The sequence below is a fragment of the Platichthys flesus genome, chromosome 14, assembly GCF_949316205.1.
Source record: "Platichthys flesus chromosome 14, fPlaFle2.1, whole genome shotgun sequence".
NCBI lineage: Eukaryota > Metazoa > Chordata > Actinopteri > Pleuronectiformes > Pleuronectidae > Platichthys > Platichthys flesus.
The window spans coordinates 15,967,078-15,983,679 of NC_084958.1; the positions used below are offsets into that span (position 1 = coordinate 15,967,078).

Below are 16,602 nucleotides of genomic sequence, written 5' to 3' on the forward strand. Positions count from 1 at the left end.
TGTCAATAGACAAGCCCTTTTTTTTAAGTTTGCATATAGTTAATTTCATGACCATATATGAAAATATGTTCATTCATAGATACGAAACATGATAATAATTAACTGTCAGAAACAAGACATTTCCAAATTCTTTATTTCACATCAAAACACTTTCAAAAGTAGCTTAGACATTTCAAAAACATATGTGACATTACAAAAACTTTAAATTTTACTAACAAATAAAGGAAATGCTCCTTAGAATAAGCAAATATTTAAAAAAAAAATCAAAATCTATAAATAAAGTTAAGTGTGATAGCACAGTGTGTCCGGCAAATTCAACAATGTGTGAAATAAAATTTACCCTGGATAACCGACAACATCTTTAAATTCAAATGAGAAAGTATCCACAAAAAGTGACAAAAGGTGTTTTTCAATATACAAGGTGAACAAATGCGGATGAATTTGACTTCGTGCACCAAGCTTGTTTCCCAAACGCACCACATAGCAGAAGAGTGCTGGTGTCGGACTGCCTCGTGTGTCCGTAAACGCACCAGGACCGGAACTGAATCATAGGTTTGTTAAGTAAAAGATTATGAATTAATAAAACCTTATAATGAACGTCACGGTTAGCTTCTAAAATAGAACAAAAAAAATTGAATGTAAAGTTTTAAAATATTTTAAACCGTTTATTATTAGGACAGTGTTTGGTCACGTGATTGGAAGTTTGGCGGGGAGTGAACATGGCGCAGGCGGACGAGATGAGCTCCTTTGCCGGAGACTTGGTTCAGTGTCCGGTTTGTCTGAAAGACTTCACACCGACCACCATCAACAAACACCTGGACGTGTGTCTGCTGGGAGGTGCGGCCGACAGTCCAGCGTCCGCCATGGCAGACAGCAGCGAGCCTCCTCTGAAGAAGTCCCGGGTCAGTGGCGGGTCTGCACCGGCCAGTCCCGCTGCAAACAAACCGGGGGCTGGGTCATTTTCTCTGTTCCACGCCAACAAGTTGAAACCACCGCAACCAGGTGAACGCGCTGGTTTGTCCCATGGTAAACACAGTCCTGTCAACAACAAGGGGCAGAAACGTGGCCCAGTGGAGGAGGCTGACCCTGAACCAGCTGCAGGGACTGAGACCGTGAGGGGCCACACATCTGTGTCCGTGAAGGCACCACCGGCTCCATCGCTGCTGACCCTGAACAAGCCCCTGGCGGACACTCTGAGACCGAACACCCTGGATCAATACTTCGGTCAGAGCCAGGTTGTGGGAGAACAGACTCTCATCCGGTCCCTGCTGGACTCGCAGGAGATTCCGTCCCTGATCCTGTGGGGGCCGCCGGGGTGTGGGAAGGTGTGGTGCTCCCTGCATGAAGCTCCATCCCCGTGATTTGATTTATTATGTATCCCAGTTTTCTAACTAACAGTAAAATCACCTAAAACTAAAGGAGCAATGTTTCGCTGTTTTAGCTGCAGAAAGTTATCAATTGATTAACTATCAGTCGATTGAATCAAAATTCACCTGCAACAATTTGGATGATCAAATAATTGTTTTAATATTTGGAAAAATAACCAAATATTACCTGGAGCTTGCATTTTAAATAATACGATAATTTCATGATAAACTCGATCATATACATGTAGAAACGAGACATTGAAATCTGTTAAGTCTATAAATCATCACAGCTCCACAGCAACATCAGGGATCTCAGTTAACCCTTGCATTTGTTTACATGTTCAAAGAGTAAATAGGGTTGTTAAAAAAACAGCAAAATAACTTTCACAGCTTTGCTAGGATGGTCTTGATTGGTTTATGCATATAACTTTAAATTAATTGTTAATAAGTGCTGATAAAGAAGCATGTTTAGTGTATGTTTAGTGTATTTTTCTATGATTTATTCATTTACGAAACTGGCTTTATAACCCATAGTCAATGGAGGTGAATAATATTCCAATTGTAGGGCTCCATGTATTTGCTACTGACATTTAATATCCCCAGTTTCTTCAGATAGTTGAAATGCAGCCCCTTGTCTTAGTTTTTACTATCTGAGTTTTTACAGCTAGTTGAAGAGAGTGAATTATTCAGTCTGTGGCGGCCAGGCTGCTTCTCGCTCCTCTTCCCTTTGTCAGACCTTAATATAGACCGTTAATGACTTCTTAACTTTGCCAGGGTACTTGCACAGATTGTTGTACAGCAGCTGGCCATACTTAGATGTTGTCAACATGCTTTACTCATACTTAACGTCTGTAACTCCCTCCGTCAGTTGTCTGACAGTGGTCAGGTTTCATCAGTGAATTGTTATTCCTGAGGCTGGGTCAGATGGCTTTATAGTGAGGAGCAGATTTATGGGGCTTTGAAAGCAAGGGGCATTATTTGACCTGGGAAATTAAATGTATAACTGACACAATAGAGATTAAAGCTGCCAAATATAAAAAAACAATTAGTATGATCCCACGTTGATGAGCAGCAAATATTTTCTAATTCCAAATGTAATTTTACCCATTCGTCTTCTAACTGATAATAGGCTTTAATATAATTACTCTGTGTATGTGATTCTGTCTTTCAGACCACACTGGCTCACATAATTGCCAGCACCAGTAAAAAGAATGGCACGGCTCGTTTTGTCAGTCTGTCGGCGACCAGCACTTCCACCAATGAGGTCCGAGAGGTGATCAAGCAGGCGCAGAACGAGCTGCGACTGTGCAAGAGGAAGACCATCATGTTCATCGATGAAATTCACCGCTTCAATAAGTCCCAACAGGTGAAGCACTGAGGCCGTATTAGTTTTTAAACTCAGATTCCACTACTAAATGTTTAAAAATGACTTATAATTGTAACATATCCTATAATCTATATTATATACAGGTCAGGGATAGACTGGGATTTAAAAACTATCCTTGATTTACTCACCCAGACCTTTCCATGCATCTTCTTCATTTAAAATATTTTGCTCTCCTGCTTTTCAGCTCAACCCTTCCTCTTTTGTTATGATTTTGGTCTATTTCTTAAGTCAGTGCTTTGCTATGAATTGCTGGTAGAGATTAAATGTTTGACTGCAATGGAAGCAAAAGCCCCACAATGCATTTTTGCATTTGCATGAAATGAGCCTAGAATGAGAAACACCGCCCCACCGAACATAGAGGTGTTTATCAAAGTGGGCCGACGACTCATCTGTAGGCTGCTTAAGCCAAAAGAAAAAAGCTGCTCATGGGCCAACAGGCATTCCTCTCGGTACTAAGTTTATATTTAACCTCCATTTCTTTTCAGTCGTACAGTTTCCATCTAGTCTGTTTACGTGATCATGTTTTACGATGTTATCCCTCCTCGGTAAACCACAGTTTAAAGTTCTCTGTAAGAATAAATATGAAGTTATAATTAGCTTTCAGACTAACACGTCTACTCCCTCTCTTAGCAGCACCAGTATGAGTCTGTGCCCAACACTTGATCCCCTCTCAAACAATACCCATTTAATTCCTCTGTTTGATTCTTGGAAATCAACTATTATGTGAGTCGCTTAAAGAAGACGTAGATTGTACTAAAACCTGATTTGTTATTCTTTAAATTTAGTCATCAGAAACATCTAAAGCTTCATGTTCTAACTTTACTGTTCACAAGGTTTTAAACTGAGATTTGATTTGTTTGAATAGTTTGCTTCCCTTACTGCCGAGCTCACCATGAAAATAGACATCATAGTGATGCAGGTTTTGTCAGTGACATTGTCTTAAGATGCATTCTCTAGTGGAGGAAGCATTATGAAAGTACTGAAACAAATACTTACTTTTTATCGTCCCTTCAGAGATGGTGGTTATCTCTTCTCATGTCACATTAGTCTCTCTCTTCTCTCTTCACTCAGTATGTTTGTGCTTCCATAGGACACCTTCCTCCCTCACGTGGAGTGCGGGACAGTCACACTGATTGGAGCGACCACAGAAAATCCGTCCTTCCAGGTGAACGCCGCCCTGCTGAGCAGGTGCAGGGTGCTGGTCCTGGAGAGGCTGTCTGTGGAGGCGATGGGCTCGATCCTGGACCGGGCCGTGGCCACACTCCGTATCAGAGTCCTAGGACGAGAACTATCAAATCCTGAAGATCAAGACCAAAGCGAAGGACACGAGTAAGAGCCGAATCCACAATGTCCCCAATGTCATGATCGGGAGCGACCCTACAAGTCTCCTCTTTTGTTCCTGGCTTACAGTGTTCAGTGAATTAATAAATGGGAGGAGTGGACCAGTAACTGTTGGAGCCCCAGCAATCTTCCACAATCTGTTATCGTTTGATATGTTGACAGAAAATAATTTGCATATGAGCTGCAGCTGTTAACTGCTGGCTGCAGATCAAATGTGATAGTGATCGAATAGTTGTCATATTTAAGATTTGATATTCACTGAAATCTGATCCCGTAGCACACATCGACACATATTTTTTTCAGAAGTCTAATCACTGTGCTTTTAATGATTGCTATACTTGGGCAATTTACTAAATCATAGCCAATGACAAGCAGTAACCTGAATGTGCATTGTTTTTTTCCTCAGGTGTAATATGACAATTCTGCATTGTCCTTATTGTAAAATTACAGAGTGAAGTGACTACAGTATCAAATATCCACACTTACACTCTATATCTTTTCACTTCCCAGGCCAAAAATATCCATCGAGCAAAAAGCTCTGGACACCATAGCTCACCTCTGTGATGGTGACGCAAGAACGGGACTCAACAGTCTGCAGCTCGCTGTGCAGGCGCAGGTGAGCTTAACCCGGTCCAGCCCGTCAGCGCAGAACGGTTCTGCTCAAGAAATAGTGGTGACGGAGGAGCATGTGAAGGAAGGTCTACAGAGGTCCCACATTCTCTACGATAAAGCTGGTAAGCGTGACTGTAATTATCATCTATGAACCCCACAAATTGTTAGAATCTGGGTCCACCTAAATTTATTAGAGCATCAACTGTAGTTACTTCCAAATCATTAAGTCCAGAAATGAGGTTGTGTTTTCTGTGTTAGCTGGTCTTATAGTTAGCAGTATTACACAAAAGCTACTGAATGTATTTCCATTACATTCTGTGGAGGGCTGGGGCATCAAGTCAGGAAGAACTCATCACATCACATCATGTAGCGGATAAACAACCACAGATCCAAGGATTCTTTACTCTTTAGGGTTGATGGAGTAATGAGCTCTCTGATGAAGCAGTATTAATGATTGCTGAAATGTGAGACACTCTCAGAGGAACATTAACACATAACGACATATTTTACAAATCCATATTTTAGAAATCCTCTCAGCAGCTTCGCTGTAACACCTGTCATCAGTATTTTCCCTTTATATAACGTCTAAATAACTGGAGGTTAAATGCCTGATCATATTACCCCCTGTTAGCTGTTATGACTTTATTGTCATGGGGCTTTCATGTGAAATTCAGGAAATTATAAAAGATATAACTGTGTTGATGGTCGAGCTTGCAGTTGCGTGTGTGTTAGCGTGTCTGCGTGTCTGTGTGTGTGTGTGTGTTATACTTGATGGTCCACTGTCCTGTTGCGTAACATTCAGCTGTCCCAAGACTTTGAGACTTACTGTTCCCAGTTTCACAGGTGATGACACTGCCTCTCAGTCTGAATAATGACCCTTCATTATGGTTTTACATTCTCTGCCATACGTTTACACTTTAATAAGTTTATCAGATTATCTGTAGGTCATGTTCTTTGCACTGTGGAAAAGGGTTGCTTTAATACCACCTGCATAATCTGTTTCATTTCTCCTAATTCAGGCCTGATAGTTTTTATTTTATTTTATTTACCACACAGGTTAACCATAACTGATCAAAAAACAGTCAACAAACTGAGTAATTATGTAACAAAGGGAGAAAAAAAATATACAATATTCTTTCTAGGTTAAATACGTTTCAAACAAGCCCTCAGCCTTAATAAACGTTCATTAGCTATCCCGATATCCAATGATGTGTCTTTTTGTTTCTCTGCGTTGCTCGAAGGTGAAGAGCATTACAACAGTATCTCAGCGTTGCACAAGTCGATGAGAGGCTCCCAGGAGAACGCCTCTCTGTATTGGCTGGGCCGCATGCTGGAGGGCGGCGAGGATCCGCTCTACGTGGCCCGCAGGCTGGTCCGCTTTGCCAGCGAGGACGTTGGTACGTGAAAATTACTGCATGACATCATCCCCAGTGTTTTATTCAACGCAATATGTATGGATATCCTTCATGGATAATATTAGATTTGACTGATACATCACCGACGCTGTAGTTCACGTTGAGTCAGAGTAAAGGCTGTGTTCTCTCAGACAGGGGCCTCTACATTGTCCCTAAATCTCAGCTCATAATTAGAGATTACTGAGGGGTGATGCGGTGAGATCCCTCAGCTGTGGGGCCTGTCATGAATCCACAGGCATGTTCAGTCCGCCTTCGCTGTTCTATAATTTCCCTCAATTAATTACTTGATTTAATATTCTGCTTTTTTTTCCCCCTGCATCGTTTTATTTGGCTTTTGTGTTATTCTTTGTGAGCTGGTCCTGTTGTGTTTTATTGCCTTTTATTTATTTTGTGAAAAAGTACTTTGGAACGTTGTGGAAAAATAGGATTAATAAATGCATTTTGACTGGATGTTGTTCTCAGGTATGGCAGATCCATCTGCTCTTCCTCAGGCTGTGTCCGCCTTCCAGGCCTGTCACTTCATTGGGATGCCTGAATGCGAGGTAGGCTGGCCTGACTGTTAGTGATGGTTTTACACAGTTTTCCACCTAGACATCGAACTGTCATGCCTCACACAATAGTTGTATTTCACCAACTGATGTTTGCGGCTCATCAGGTGATCCTGGCTCAGTGTGTGGTGTATCTGGCACGAGCAGCAAAGTCCGTGGAGATCTACAAAGCCTACAGTAATGTGAAGGCCTGTTTGAGGAACCACAAAGGGCCCCTGCCTCCCGTCCCCCTGCACCTCCGCAACGCCCCCACGAAACTGATGAAGCAACTGGGCTACGCTAAAGGCTACAAATACAACCCAGCGTTCGGCAACCCTGTGGAGCAGGAGTACTTACCTAAGGAGCTGCAGGGCATTGACTTCTTCACCTGGACACCCTCAGACTCATGAGTATACACATAAAATAACGAATGAAACAAACGCTGCTAATTATAATGCATCTTTTTAGGTGAACAAAAATGCTCAATTTCAAAGCTAAAGGAACCTGTTCACACCTGTTCACATGTTCTGTTCAAATCTTTTTACACTCTGAGTCTCATCAATTGTTTTGGATTGTAAAGGATATGATGTAAAGGTTCAAACAAACCAACCAACAAACCAGCGGACAGGGGTGAAAACTTAACCCTCCTTGTGGAGATAACGACCAAACTGAAATTACACAACATACCTTAGTATTTCTACATAGTCGAGTATATGTGTATGTTGAGATTTGCTTCTGTCTTGTCATGTAAAAATGTAATACGTTGTTTAAACTAATTAAAATGTATTTTTATGTGTGACTATTATATCCCATTTGATTCAATACAAGACAAATATAATATGTACATTTAATAATACAGTTGATTGTTCAGTCTCTTCAGTTTTTGGCCATTGTATGCAAGGAAACAACACAACATTAAGTTGGTACATGTCACAATGGACCTCCATGATATTTAGTATTCGTCTTCATGTAAAGTGACGTTTATGTGGTTCCCCTCACCTCGCCGATCCAGGGGATGAACAAGGACACAGGGGTAAAGACTGTGGGCTTCTAAGGAGTATTACATCCACGTCCGTCCACAAAACTAGTCACTCCCTCGACGTACCACCTCCCGTCTCTGCCTTCACAGTTCAGAGGGCCGCCCGAGTCGCCCTAGAGGATGACGACACGTGTGAAATGGTATAATTTGTGTTACAGATGCTGTGATCCACGACAGGAAGCAGGGCCTGCTGTAGTGAAGTCGCCTGTGTACCTCTAGCTAAAAGAAAAAATTGCACCCACTTGTAGTAACAGCTGAGAATTTAAACAACATGTGATGCTCCTCTGCTTGTCCCTGAGCAGTAAAATGCCCTGCACCCCTCGTAAGCCGGGTGTTAGCAGACTAGGCAGCAGGGTCTTACAGTAGAGACGACCCCAGCCTGTGACATAACGAGCAGCACCACGGAGCGGCAGGCAGGCAGGCCGGCTGAACCTTCTCATTGTGACAGCGCTCTTCTCCAGCTTCAGCAGGGCAATGTCATTCCTGTGTAACAGAACGAATCACAAAGAATTAAAACATATCAGCAATGATTTTAACTTAAAGGCTCGGGGTCTAATAAACTGTAGAATGTCTGTTTCTTTACATGTTTAGGTACATTAAAAACATTTCATAATTATATTGACTGCTGTTATATCAGAAACTCTCAGACCGGCACCTTTTTCAAGGACATGTTTACTGACGAGGCCAGGTTGAATAAGGTGGGTCAGGATGGTAACGTACCCACAAGTCTTGTTAATGACGTCTTATTCACATTTCAGATGGGCCCTAAATGCAACCTTGTATAGAGTTATGGTTGTGACAGTTATTTCGAATTTACTGGAACCCGAGCATTATTCAAATATTATTACATAGAGGTTATGGCCCCTGTTATACCTCAAAACATATATTCAGTTTAAGGAGAAGGTTGATGATTTGAGGATTTTCTAAATTATGGTTAAGGCAATTCGGTTTATTTAATGGATCCCAAACCCCTTAGTTTAGATAAAAATGTTTTGTGGGGCTTTGGGTTTTTCCTTTTTACTTCATGAACCCTATATAATATATATTAATGCAACTTAAAAAAGGAAAAAACTCAAACTGATAATCAAGAGGAAGCTAAAATACACCGTCAAGTCTACTGTTAATAAAGATCTTCCAGGTTATATGGTGTAGGTTTATCATTGAAAAAGTATTTGATATTATGATAAAAAGTAATCCCCCTTAAAAAATGATGATGGTCAATCAAGGATATGTTAAATATTGTGATAATAATACGATTGTCGTGTAAATCATACACCTGAATAATACAAAAATTAACGGAATGTTATTCACATTTTATTTATTCACGACTAATAGACGTTTTACAATGACTAGATGATTCTCTTCGCCAGTCGGTGTCGCTGTGACCGCGACTCTCCACTTCCGCTCACTGCCGCAAAGAAGAAGTTGTAGTTTAAAAATGGCGCTACCCGGTGCTTTACTCATGCGGCTGAGAGGACTGAGCAAAGTCCCAAAATGTGTTTATAAAGGAGGCACGACAGCGTCCAACTGGACAACAGAGATGCGGTGGTACACCACCAAACCCGGAAGCCTCGAGGAACCCGGTGCAGAGTTTTTCCAGACTAAACGAAGTAAGTGAAAACCGGCTGCTAGCTAAGCTAGCTAGTGGCTAACCGGTTTGACAGACCTCTGCAGTGCTCAACCTCAAGGACATCCATCCTGAAACGCACACAAGTGAATGAACGCTTAGTTATCACAGCTGTGACGCTTAAACGCTCAAACACCTCATATCAAATCAAACCGCTTCGAAAGGAGAAAGAATCACAGAACATTAAACCTGAATTTCGCAGTTTTGATGCAAAACAGAACCTTACATCACTTCTCCACAAGCACTGTTTATTCGAGGTGGGCTAATTGTCTGACCTATTCTTTTTCTTTTTATTGTTCAGATAACCTCAACACAGATCTCCTCAAGGAGTTTCCACATCCGAAAAGCCTCTTGAGTAACACCATCTCTCGCTCACTGGGAACCAGTGATCTGTCCCGTCACATCCAGTACAGTTACACTGAACACGCAGGGGTCAAGGTGAGAATCAGTCACGATGATCCAGGAAGAGGGGGGGGGGGGTAATGTCTTGATTATAAGTTTTGTATCCTGTTTCTGTAGAAAGCTACTGTCACACTATTGTGGCCCCACAGGATCGAAGAGGAGGGTTTTGCCTCCAAGAAGAGCGATGCAGAGCGATTCGCCGCAGCTGCTGCTTGTCTCAAGCTCAAAGTAAGACTTGCTGTCAAAGGTGGACATGCATTTCTTTATCTTTATTTAACTTCTCTGTAGTAATTTGCTCATTCTCCACAAACCTTCCCCCTTTTCTCTCCGTACGCAGGAATTGGGTGTTATTGGACCAAACAATCAGCTCCCCAAGAGGAGAGCTGGTCGGGGGAGAGGAGGGATACGTTCAACCTTTAATGATATCGAGGAAGACCCTTGGACAGATGACTTCCACTTGTCTAAATCCAAAGCAGATGCACCAAAACAATCCCTGCCCTTTGTAGAAGACTCCTCAGGTGATGAAGCTCTGTCCTTGTTTCCTCAACCTAAATCTCTACTTATCCGGGTCATCCAGGTGGCCACGTCGTCTAACAGATTCAAGGTTCGTAGCTCTCGCCCCTGCCCCATTGAGAACGGGTCACTTTTAGCTCACCGTGCATTGCATTGTAAATCTGTCATCTTTTATTACAGGAGGTAATGAATTTCAGAACAACAGGAGGGAAGCAGAAGAAGTGTGAACTGACCCTGAGCTGGCCGGAGAAGATGACGTTCACAGCCACAGCGAGCAAAAGAGTGACGGCAGAGAAGAAAGCTGCGGCGCTCGCGTGCATGAAGCTGAAGGTGGGAACGACTTCACTGAAATACTTTACCCTCTCATGTCAGCTCTGTGCTCATGTGTGTTATGTCACCTGGTTTAGGAGCTCCAGCTGCTGGATAAAAACAACAATCCGCTGACTCATGCTAAGTACCACCATGATGAGGTGAGGCAGGCTGGGGACAGGGAGAGACGCCCCCTCCCACTGGAAATCCCTAAATACCTGGAGGTTAACATGAGGGAGTATCTTGAACAGGTGAGACTTGGGGTCTCTTTGAAGGTCCCAACCCTTAGTTTGGGAACCACCGTCATGGCCCATTTGGTGATATTGTCTTTTCCTGTAAAAGCTAAAGTTACTGTTTTTCTCACAGTACCCAGTGGCAACAGAAGTACAGAAGCTATGGGAGGAGAAAGAGGCAACCGGAGAGCAGACAATAAACCAGGAGGATGTCGACAAGGAGGATGACTTTGTGACAGACGCCATCACGGGCAGACGATACAGACCTTTGTCCAAGCAGGAGGCCGAGCAGCTCAGCATCCACCTACAAGAGGAGTGGGAGCAGTTGAACCCTGGACTGAGTGTGGAGCTCCCGGTGGACAGCCACCGTCAGAGGGTGGTTTCAGCAGTGCGATCCTCTCGGGTGGTCGTGATTGCCGGGGAAACGGGATGTGGCAAAACAACGCGGATCCCCCGTTTCCTGCTGGAGGAGTGTGTGAGAGGCGGGGAGGGTGCGAACTGCAACATCCTGGTGACCCAGCCTCGTAGGATTAGCGCTGTGTCAGTGGCGCAACGTGTTGCTGATGAGATGGGCCCAGCTCTAAAACGCTCTGTGGGATATCAGGTAGAATCAATTTTACAGAACTCTGCTTTTAGATGTAAAATTACTTGGGGACCCCTTACAATAGATGGATTAACATGCATCCATAAAGAGATGGATGGATATTTGAAAAGTGATGGTCGCCATTTTGTGAATTTTCTCTTAATCTTTAAATGATGGTGATTTTAGTTCACATTTTAGGGCTGTGAGGGCCTGTGACGAGGGAAGCATATGGAATCTCATTCGCAGTCACTCAAGCATGACGTTTCTGACATAGAGAAACCATAACAAATTGCGGGAGTTGTTGTTTTCCATAGTGTTTGGGACGGTTGACATGCAAGATACCCAAATTAACGTGTAGAAGCACTGACAAAGTGGAATAATCATATGTCCCCTTTAAAGTCCTAAACAAAATATTTATCAGGGCAAATGTTGATGCCTATATCTAAGGTCCTCATTATTCTGTAAGCAAGATGCAGATTTAAAAATTAAATGTTTTATTTTGACCAAATTGGTAATGTTATAATCTTTTTACTCTTCTCTTATTTTAAGAGTTTATTAGACTCCATGTGTCTGGTTGGATTCCATGTGTAGAGTTAATTTCCTCTGTTGAAATGTTCCTTGTGATTATTCACATTTGAGGATAAATGTGTTGACTGTTTTTGTACAATAACCAATCATATTACTAATCTCTGTGCGAAGGTGAGACTGGAGAGCCGACCCCCTGAGCACAGCGGAGGAGCGTTGCTCTTCCTCACCGTGGGCGTCCTGCTGAGGAAGCTGCAGTCCAACTCGTCCCTGAAGGGAATCAGCCATGTGGTGGTGGATGAGGTCCATGAGAGAGACATCAACACAGACCTGCTGCTGGCCTTACTGCGCTCCAGCCTGAAAGAGAACCCCGACCTACGAGTGGTTCTCATGAGCGCTACTGGGGACAACCAGAGGCTGGCCCAGTACTTCGGAGGCTGTCCCATAGTGAAAGTGCCAGGGTTCATGCACCCGGTGAAGGACAACTACCTGGAGGATGTGCTGAGACAGTTGGGACGCCGACTGCCAATCAAGGAGAGAAGGGAGACAAACAAGCAGGTGATTATCGACTCTGAATCGATTTGTTGTTTTTTTTACTTTCACTTTCATACATTTTGGTGCAAAATATTATCTTGTGTCCTGTGTAAGACAGATTTTTATATCGTTTTTTTGAAGGGAGGAAGAGATGAAGTTGCACCTGATCTTGATTTAGTAGCTGATGTCATCGAAAACATTGACAAACATGGAGAACCAGGTAATTTAGCCACAGTCTTTTTAACTTGCATTAGCTTTTATAGCATTGGCCTTGTTTATGATTCTCAAAGTTCCTTTCCCATCATGCTTCAGGTGCAGTGCTGTGTTTTCTCCCTGGATGGCAGGACATCAAGAAAGTTCAGGAGAAACTCGAGGAGAGGCCCCACTTTAACCGTGGCTCACAGATGATCCTGCCATGTAAGAGGACGGACGAAGACTTGTCTTCTAAGTGTCACAATAGGATTTCTCCTTATGAGCAGAAAACATTTATCATTTTCTCCTTTTTTCTTTAAGTGCACTCTAGTTTAGCAGTGGCCGACCAGCAGGCTGTGTTCCAGCACCCCCAAAGTGGCCAGAGGAAGATTGTGCTTGCCACCAATATTGCTGAGACGTCTATCACCATAGATGACATTGTCCATGTGGTGGATGCAGGAACTCACAAAGAACAGAAATATGACCCACGGACCAAGGTTGGTATAATAGTTTCTGCATTTACCAGGTCATTAACCTTTTTTTTTTTACATCTTCAAAAGTATAGATTTGCAAGGTGTGGTATTATCTGGTGGAATGGTATAAAATAACTAAGCAGGAATTTTTTTTTTTCTAGGTCTCCTGTTTGGACACATTTTGGATATCCCACTCGAATGTCACTCAAAGAAAAGGGCGAGCTGGGCGATGTCAACCAGGACAGTCCTACCACCTGTTCCCACGAGAACAACTGGAATCCATGAATCCGTTCCCAATCCCTGAGATCCTGCGCACACCGCTGGAGAGTTTAGTAGTGCAGGCCAAAATTCACAGTCCTAACTGCAAGGTACTGGTGTAGAAGAATGGCCTTTGTGTATTTATTTACTCCTGTAATGTATTTCTCATACTGAATGATTATCTGTTGTGTTTAATGTTTGCAGGCTGAAGATTTCTTATCTCAAGTGTTGGACAGTCCAGAGCAAGAAGCTGTGAGAGATGCTGTCCGAACTTTACAAGACATAGGTGAGCAGCAGCTTGTGCTCCGTATCGTGTGAGGATATTTCAAACATCCTATTATTTTAACTTGCAGGCGTTTGCATGGTTGCATTAAATTGATGTCAATGCTTTTATTTTGGCAGGAGTTCTGGACAAGACTGAAAACCTGACGCCTTTAGGAGAGCGTGTCTCCTGTATGTCATGTGACCCTCGGCTGGGCAAGCTGCTGGTCCTGAGCGCCATGTTCAGATGTGCTCTGCCCATGTTGTCTATTGCAGCATGTCTGACCAGGGACCCGTTCTACAACAGCCTGCAGAACAGAGCGCTAGTCAATAAGGTGAGTTGTCCGCACGCCCACATGTTTATTAATCAATGTTATTATAAAAATGCAACATATTTGACTTCTTGGATATTTAATATGATGATCTGTGCTCTGTTTGTTCAGGCCAAAGAGCGTCTGACTGGCTCCAGCCACAGTGATTATTTGGTGTTCAGCAGAGCAGTGTTGGGCTGGAAGAGAGTTCAGCAGGAGGGCATGAGAGAGGACCGAGAGGAATACCTGCACGAACACACTCTGTCCAGGACCGGCCTGCGCTTCATCAACGGTTAGTGTGTCACTTTCTTTACCATTGTGAGATCGGGCATCCATCAACATCTTGTTAAATCTTAAAATAATAATTCAAGGATCTTGATTTAAACAAAAACTCAAATTTGGTTTCCAAAGGGGACTGTTTGGGACTGGCTGAGATATGGTCTATTCTGAGTGCCGAACTAGTTTCCAACGGCAGTTGGTTCAAATTATTTTTTAATCTTTGGTAACCTTTTTGTGAATTAATCTTTTTCATAAACGAATCAAGACAAATCCATATATGGAGAATTTAATAGATTATGTTAGGGATGAACTCTCACCTTTCTGACTGGGTTCAGTGAGTAAGATTTAGGTGAAAGAGATCTATTGACAGAAACTGAATATATATAATAATCCTAGTAATGTTTTCACTAGTGTGTTGTTTTTCCCCCCTAGAAATGGCCCTTATTATATCTAAATACTTATATTTACACTGGGAGTGGTTCCTCCCTATGGAGGCAGCCATTTTTTTTCCAAACTGAACATCTTTTGAGTTTTTATGACAACTGAAGGCTACCACAGGTTCTCTATCATGTTTGGAAGGGGAGGATGAAGTAAGGGGTATTAAGCTGCAGCATACAACTTCACCACCAGATGTCTCTAAATTCTACTCACTTAACCTTTTAAAGAAGTTTGTGGATTGGACTTGTATGAAGAACTGTCTCAGAAAAAAAGCAAGATTGTTTCAAGACAGGATTGATAAAGACAACAAATGCATCACAAAAGCATTTCTCCCCTTGTGTCATAGGTCTCATCTCTCAGTTCAGTGAGAACCTGCATGAAGCTGAGCTGGTGTCTCGTGCCAGTGAGTGTCAGCGTCACATGTCCCTCTACAATGAACACAGCAACCAGGATGAGCTTCTTAAAGCTGTGTTGCTGGCTGGACTTTATCCCAACCTCATTCAGGTATGTGGCAACTTCTTAGAATAGAGTCTAATATAATATGTATCTTGTACAGAATCTTTCCTTTGTCCTCTGTCTTTTGTCTTCTGAAACGTTTCATCCTGACTGTTGTTTAGGTGAAGAAAGGTGTCGTGACCAAAGGAGGACGTTTTCGTCCCAACGGTGTATTTTTCCGAACCCTCACTGGACCGGTGCATCTTCACCGCTCCTCAGTCAACAGGTCAGAGCATGATTGATAATTCAGCTACAGCAGGTGTTGACCTAAATAGTGTGTATTTATATTTAATGCCTTTCTGTATGTTCCTTCATGGTATTTTAGAGGGAAAGAAGAGTTCCCTAGTCGCTGGTTGACCTACTTCTCTGCAGTCCAGACAGACGGGACCGTTTTCATCAGAGACTCGTCTGTTGTCCATCCACTCGCACTGCTGCTGCTCACAGACTGTGATATCACAGAGACAGGTAGGACATGTCACTGCTGACAAAATACAGCTTCATATCACTTTTAAGTCTGACACTGTGTTGTTAGCTTATGCCTGAAGTTTAGAAGCTGTTATTTTACCTAATTCACGATAGTCATTTTCAGTCCAGAATGAGGAATAATAGATAAATTGAGGTACTTTATTGATCCCAAATTGGGAAATTATTAAAAAGATAATTTCTGTAAATTCAGCAACTTGTAGACTTGCGTAAATCATTATTTTTTTCTTTTGTCATTCTTTGTCCCTGACAAGCTAAAAGCTGCAAATGACCAAAAACCTTTACTCACGTCTGGACTGTGCATTCTAAATGCATTTTCGTCTGAACAGTGACGATGCAAAAATATAATGTGTTTTCTAAATAAGATTGTTTTACTCTTGTGTCCTAGTGAGAGGAGACAAAGTGGAGGTGTCATTTCCCGGTCGCTCTCTGATGCACTGTGAGTTGACGGCGGAGACGTGGGAGCTGCTGTGGGAGCTCCGCACCTCCGTCCAGACCATGCTCTACCGAAATCTCAGCAATCCCAGCAACGCAATCACCAACTCTTCTCAAGATGGAAAGCTCATATCGTTGCTCGTCGGGCTGCTCAACAACACAGACTCAAGCTCTTTACCTCGGCATCACTACAGCGACAGTGAGGTGGATTGAAGACTATGAGCTTTGTACACTTGTACATCGGCTCCTCTGACTGGTACAGAGGAAGGATCATGGCTTCTTTTGTTTGTTTTTGTTTAAATGTCCAAGTACTTTAGCTTAATGTGCTGAACTGTGGGATGTCCTCTGCTTCTTGAGGTAAAATATCAACTTGAACTGACGTGGGAGGAATCCATGGGTTTGGATGTTGGACCTAATTGTTCATTAATTTAATTGTTCAGCAAATAAATTGAAAAGCAGTGGTTGTATTTTTATCTAACTAATAAAGACATTGTCTGGCCAGAGGTTATTCAAAATGACTGAAGTAAATATCATATTTATTGTAATAAATATTCAAATGTCAA

General features: G+C 42.5%; 2 protein-coding genes across 2 annotated transcripts; both read left to right on the forward strand.

Moving 5' to 3' along the window:
- The first annotated feature begins 678 nt into the window (after nucleotides 1–678).
- wrnip1 (WRN helicase interacting protein 1) lies at nucleotides 679–7,449 on the forward strand. Its single transcript, XM_062405276.1, has 7 exons — nucleotides 679–1,325; nucleotides 2,539–2,733; nucleotides 3,845–4,083; nucleotides 4,606–4,829; nucleotides 5,949–6,104; nucleotides 6,585–6,664; nucleotides 6,778–7,449. Exons 1-7 carry the CDS (start codon nucleotides 720–722, stop codon nucleotides 7,057–7,059), a joined length of 1,782 nt encoding a protein of 593 aa, XP_062261260.1. The 5' UTR covers nucleotides 679–719; the 3' UTR covers nucleotides 7,060–7,449.
- A 1,657-nt stretch (nucleotides 7,450–9,106) lies between these two features.
- dhx30 (DEAH (Asp-Glu-Ala-His) box helicase 30) lies at nucleotides 9,107–16,573 on the forward strand. The gene is made up of 19 exons (XM_062403709.1): nucleotides 9,107–9,298; nucleotides 9,617–9,753; nucleotides 9,835–9,945; nucleotides 10,055–10,321; nucleotides 10,411–10,560; nucleotides 10,638–10,790; nucleotides 10,906–11,376; nucleotides 12,055–12,438; nucleotides 12,556–12,634; nucleotides 12,727–12,831; nucleotides 12,928–13,103; nucleotides 13,241–13,447; nucleotides 13,542–13,623; nucleotides 13,740–13,933; nucleotides 14,042–14,201; nucleotides 14,973–15,130; nucleotides 15,244–15,347; nucleotides 15,447–15,586; nucleotides 15,993–16,573. The coding sequence occupies exons 1-19, from the start codon at nucleotides 9,127–9,129 to the stop codon at nucleotides 16,250–16,252; spliced, it is 3,510 nt and encodes a 1,169-aa protein (XP_062259693.1). The 5' UTR covers nucleotides 9,107–9,126; the 3' UTR covers nucleotides 16,253–16,573.
- Nucleotides 16,574–16,602: the final 29 nt, after the last annotated feature.